Here is a 6,303-nt window from a genome sequence, read left to right as displayed (position 1 = left end):
GCCGGAGAGAGAAGAGAGGAGAGAGGAGGGTTTTAAAATACCAAAAATATCCTTGCATTAAGATTTTAATTTAAAATTACCAAATTTATAAATTTCCTAATTTATCTATTGATTTGTGGTTAATATTGGTTCTCACAGTTAACACAAACAACTCAGTTCTCCCTTGAATAGGCCCATATATATATATATATATATATATATATATATATATAGTTTTAATTTATATCTCGTCAAAATCAATCTATCTATAATACTGATATAGATGCACCAGGACCTTCAAAAATATTGGAATACTCTAGATGCCACCTCATATTTACCGACACCATGAAGGATTGGAAGGTTAAATTAGATAAGATGGGTACGAAAGAGGTACAATCGAAAGTCTTACTCTAAATCTGAACTAAGATAAATTTAGGGTTGGTTTGTTTTTTCAAAATTACTTCTTAATACTTCTGGAGTGTGATTCATTCAGACGTGTAGGTATTAAGAGTCGTTGTTTTGTTTCTAAAATAAGAGCTTAAAAGTTCTAAATGTTCTCTGAAATTTTAAATGGTAAACGAATCCCTTAATACCTTTTAATCCTAATCTGCCCTCTAGTAAATAGTTCATATTTTGGAGGCTGAAAGAGATTTGTTAGCAAAAACTATTTATCTTTTATACTTTTATAAAAAAAAAACTATTTATCTTTTATATTTTTGCATTAGTTTGACCGATTTAGATTTTAGACTTCAGACGTAAAAACAAACAATCTTACTGATCCATATTTCATGCTTCAGGACCATCTCTTATAAATCAGAAGTGAAATCAGACTTCAGACTTCAGCATCTTTTAAAAACCAAACGCCACCTTAGTTAATTTTAATGAATCTTGTCCATTTCTAAAATGACTCATTTTCATGATGTATCGATCAGATAATTAGTTTAGAGAAATTGACTAAACTAGCTATTTTAGACGAGTTTTTTTCACTTTTTAGCCCATTTTCTCGTATGAATCAAAATAGTCAAGATTTTGCAAGTGCTTATTTTGCACCTTATGAAATGTACTTCTTATTAATAAAATACGATTATGGTAGTCATTTTGCAAGGACCGAAATTTTACCCACATTACAACAAAATTGAGTTTATAGGACGTCTAGGATGTTTAAACGTTCTAATAGAGTGTTTTATAAGACTTAATTTCATAGAACTAAAAGATAAAACATCCTATTTAAAAGTATTACAATACGTTTATAGAACGTTTTTAAGCATTCTAACAAGTTTTTTAGGACCATTTTAAAATGAAGTGTCGTATTAGCCATTTTATAGGACGCTTTTTGAAAAAGAATCCTATAAACATAAGTGTCCTATAAAAGATATGTTTATCGGACACTTCTCAAAAGCATCTTATAAAATAGCGAAACCCACGCTTCAATTTAAAAGCGTCTGTTACGACGCCCAGAAATGTCCTATAAACTTATTGTAACACTTTTAGATATGACATTTCATTTTTTGGTCCTATAAAATTGAGTCATATAGGGCATTGCTATTAGGACGCTTAAACATTTTTGACGTCCTACAAACTCAATTTTATTGTAGTGCGGGTAAGGAGACATATATGGCATACATATAAAAAAAAAGAGGCATATATAACTAGGGGTGTATAAAAAACCGTCAAACTGCTCAACCTACCAAACCCAACCCACTAACAACTCAATTAAACTTAACCGACAGTGAAAAACCGTAGGGAAATTTCCTACAGATCACCGATGGCCACATGAATTACAAAAATATATTTTTAAATTCATTGGTAATCCGTCGATGATTTGTGAAGGATCACCGATGTCCACGTGGATTTCCATTTTAAATAAAAATATTTTAAAATCCATTGGTGATTTGCTACGGAACACGGACGGCCACATGGAGTTCCATTTAAAATAGCTAATACGACACATTGTTTGAAAAACGTTTTAAATAACTCGTTGAAATGTCCAAAAACATCCTATAAGCCTATTGTAACATTTTTAGATAAGTCACTTTATAGTTTGGTCCTATAAATAAATGAGTTTATAGGACATTTCAATTTCAAATATGTTTTATAAAATAGCTAATACAAGAATTTGTTTAAAAAACGTTTTAAAAAACTTGTTGAAACAACCAAAAGCGTCCTATAAACAAATTGTAACATTTTTAGATACAACGTTTTATAGTTTAGTCCTATAAACTTAAGTCTTATAAAATATTTCATTGGCCAATTTTATGCAACTGCTAACCTGCCCCAACCCGCAAGGGCTCGGCTGAGATTTTTCCAAACCACCATAATTGAGTTGCAATTTGTGCAAAGTAGAAACTTGCTTTGAATTCACTTTCACATTTTTGGGCACTTTTATAATCTTTGGAACTCGTGTGCTAGGGAAGAAAGCTTGATGTCGTCTAAGGTTCGGATTAAGATCACAGTTTTCATTTATTGATATCATTTCGAGATCGTTACATGTTATCTTTCTTGTCCAATCTGTGGACGTGCTGAAAGAAAAACGATAAATAAAAGTGAAAAAGAAAACGATACAACATTAAAGAATTACTTCTAATTATCGTCAATGAACATTAACGGCTCGACAATTTTTCCTGACTTCTCCTTGACCATCAGTAAGGACTTCAATAGCGCCCATTCGCACCATGGACCGAGCAAACTTAGCAAAGAAAACCATAGGGTTTTCTAAAGATTTTACCACCATAGCCGATTCTTGGTTTGTGAGTAAAGCTGCATCCGATACAAACAAACCCTTATGTTTGTTTAAAGACCTGAAGTAATCAGAATCGAAGGAGAGAGCACTATTAGGATCCATTTCAAGAGCAGTGGTTGGATTCTGAGGGTTTGGACATATTTTTCTCAGTGTTTGTGCATAAGTCGCGTCAAGAGAAGGATCAGCGTCTCCTATTCCTGTAAAGTTGTAGAGCCTTCTTGCGACCAGGACACAACGTGAGAACCCAATTGTATGAGCCCCTAGTTGGATACATGGAAGTTCATTAATTTACATAAAAATAGATTAAAAAGATGTATATACATGCATGCATGTACTTTCATACATATATACACACACACATATATGTATATATATATATATAAATAAGGTTGTATATATACCTGAAAGTGTTACAAGATCAATAAGGTTAAGGCCTTTGACTCCAAATTGGGTCAAGAGAGTTGTGAAATTGGCATTTCCAGATGGTAAATTCGGACGAACTTCCGCCTCCAACGAGATGTTTCCATCTTTTCTGCCGGTGAAAACTGGCCACATGTCCATTTGAAACTGCGATTTTCCAATAAGGATGAAAACCGTCAAATTTTTAGTTGTTTGTAAGACAATATTGTTTTTAGAAACACTGGGATTTTCCCGACTGTATTTCAGTGCTCGATAAATTAATAGAAGTACGTATAAATTGATTCAGACACTCAGTTAAAAACTAACACATCCAGAATAATGAAACTCTCCCATGTCTATTCATCCCCATAATGGACTATGTGATATTGTCCAAATAAAAATAACACATCTTCTATTTTATATTTTAAAGATTCATTAATTTCCAAATTTATATATTTTTAAATTAACATTTTTCATAAGACCATGGTCAGGTCAGTGTAGTTTTCTATAACCTTTCAGTGTCGTCTTGGTAAAAGTTATTTCAGGTATCTGATAGTTAATAATCAAAATACATTCTATGAAGTTCTTTTATGTTCATATTTATTGTAAAGATGAACTTATTTTTCTCAATTACTGTAACGAACTACCAAATTTTCCTCTATACATTCTGTATTTAGACTAAATTGGAATTAAAACATATTTTGTTTGCATTTTGATGCATTTTGCTATTAATCAAATTCGCCATATTAAAAGCTATTCAACAGATCTTATGTCGTATTTTTTAAGCACGAGAAGTATAAGATTAGAATTAGGGGTGCTCACGGCCCGGGTTGATCGGTTTGGAGCCGTTTTAGTAACCCAACCCAATGTTGGCGGTTTGAAAATTTTCAACCCAACCCAACCCAAACAAAAGTTCAACCCAACCCAACCCAACCCGTTCGGGTTGGTCGGGTTGATCGGGTTGTGTTTAAACAATGTAAAATCACATAAAAATAAAGGAAACTTTCCTTTGAAATACGGCCGACTATTCAAGATAATATGCAAGTTCATCAAATATTTAGATATTACGATAAAAATATTCAAACCAAATGATAATACATCAATCAACAACAATAGTTTTAGACGTTTCCAACCCCGATGCTTTCGCTTTCTTAACGTTGAGGTTGGTCATGTCATGATTGTCATCTATAATTCAAAGCTAAAGTTAAGGTCGGGTTCATCGGGTTGGTCGGGTTTTTTTGGGCCTGACCCGATGTCAACCCAATAAGGTCGGGTTGGCTAATTTTTTTATCGATCATGCATCGGGTTACCTCGGGTTGGGTGTTTTTTTAAAAATTCGGGTTGGGTTGGTCGGGTTCATTGGGTTCATCGGGTTTTTGAGCACCCCTAATTAGAATGATGATCATCTATGTATTTGATACTGTAATGTTTGATTTCACATATAATTTAAAATGATACAGTTAATGTATCTTACTTGGAAGGAAACAGCATCCCTAGCTGCCAATGCAAGAATGTCAGCACAAGAAACAATTCCAGGACAACTGGCCTCTAATGTTGTTTTTATTTCATCAATAACATCATATCCAGAAACAGATCTGTTAGGTCCTGCAGTCTTTTCTGCAGTCTTATTTTGCGCGGGATCTAACAGAATCGAAGCGTCACACCCCTGCAATTGTGAACAAGTTAGGAGAACAGAGAACAACTTTTGAAGTGGGATCATAATTTTGAACGAGTGAGCATAAGGGTGCTTTGTCAATCCAATTTGAACCCATTTGGGGTATGACTGGACTAGGATCTAATAGAATCTTTGAACCCAGTGATTCTGGGTTCAAAGCTTAACACCATAACTAAGTTGGGTGAAATTTCTATTATTCCTCTATTGACTATTTGACGTATCTCTAGTAATTAACTGAACAATATAAAGAAAACGCTGATGAAGTACTTACCCTAACAAAGCAATCATGATAGTGAAGCCTTAGAAGCTTGGCCGCCAGGGCAGGACTTTCAGCAACTTTGCTCCATACAATCTCTTTTATTGTATTTTCAACCACAACCGAACCACACTGTTTCTTATAATAGTTCATCTTCAACCCCTCATCTTCCTTATCACCATCATGACCACGACCACGACCATGATCACGTCCACGAGCACGACCATGGCCATGATCATGTCCACGAGCACGACCATGATCATGACCACCCATACATCCAACCACCAAAACAGAAGCAAACAAGAATCCAATAATACTTATCTTCATTTTTCTTTTTTTTTTTGGGTTGTTTCACTTGATGCCTTTGAGTTTGAAACCACATCTAACTCAAACCCTTTATATAGACATGCCCATGTCAAATAATGAGATTTAATTCAACTCATACCACTTAAACCTTTTGACCTAAATAATTATGGATTCAAGTATGCGTAAATTTTCTATAGATTTTTTTTTGATAACCTGGATATCCAACCCGCTATGCGAGTCAACTAATCTCAGGACTACCACCTGCTTTGCAGGTAGCCCGGAGTCATTGCATTTGAACATCCGTGGCTACAAAGAGATTTTTATTTCTCCTTGGATTTGAACCTGAGACCTCTTGATACTTTTGACCTTTGAAGTCAAGCTCAAACCAATCAGACACCACTTTTGTGATTAATTTTCTATAGATTTATAACCTATGTGGATGTACATTTCCATGTAGTCATTAATATAACCGTTTTTAAAGTGGTCAAGGTGAAACTACTTCATTTTTAAGATTAAAATAATCAGATTTAAAAAAATATCATGTTAGTAATTATAAAAAAATTAATTATTAAAAATAAATATAAAATTATTTAATTATCCATAATTCTAATTAAATAATTAATTACAACAATAAATTTGAAAACCTACACTTGAATCAACCTATTGTCCATTAAATTCTTGATCCAAATAATATGGATTTAATTTTTCTTAATAAACAAAAACGTGGTTGTCAAATCATGGAATATATATTTTAATTATTCTATTAACATGGGATAAAATGATTGATTTAAAAAGTCAACCAATTAGTATGAGTACAAAGTTTGATTCAAAGTATAATTTAATTTAGGGGAAGGGAAAATGTATCTTTAATTCATCCTATTTTATCAGATTCGGGTTTCAGATTCAAGTGGTAGTTTCAGGGTCTTTAGTTTTTCAGATTTTATTCGA

The 6,303-nt window shown here is 33.2% G+C and overlaps 1 protein-coding gene across 1 annotated transcript in view; it reads right to left on the bottom strand.

The window, feature by feature from the left end:
- Positions 1–5,376, bottom strand: part of LOC112521768 — a 10,140-nt gene extending 4,764 nt beyond the window's left edge. The window contains exons 1-5 of the mRNA XM_025130763.1: positions 5,065–5,376; positions 4,593–4,784; positions 3,121–3,286; positions 2,585–2,979; positions 2,467–2,498 (exon numbers count right to left, since the gene is read on the bottom strand). Of these exons, the coding sequence (XP_024986531.1) occupies positions 2,467–2,498; positions 2,585–2,979; positions 3,121–3,286; positions 4,593–4,784; positions 5,065–5,376 (1,097 nt within the window). The remainder of the gene's footprint in view (positions 1–2,466; positions 2,499–2,584; positions 2,980–3,120; positions 3,287–4,592; positions 4,785–5,064) is intronic.
- Positions 5,377–6,303: the final 927 nt, after the last annotated feature.

Source organism: Cynara cardunculus, assembly GCF_001531365.2.
Source record: "Cynara cardunculus var. scolymus isolate 2C chromosome LG 11, CcrdV1, whole genome shotgun sequence".
Classification (NCBI taxonomy): domain Eukaryota; kingdom Viridiplantae; phylum Streptophyta; class Magnoliopsida; order Asterales; family Asteraceae; genus Cynara; species Cynara cardunculus.
This window is presented reverse-complemented; position numbering and strand designations above follow the sequence as displayed.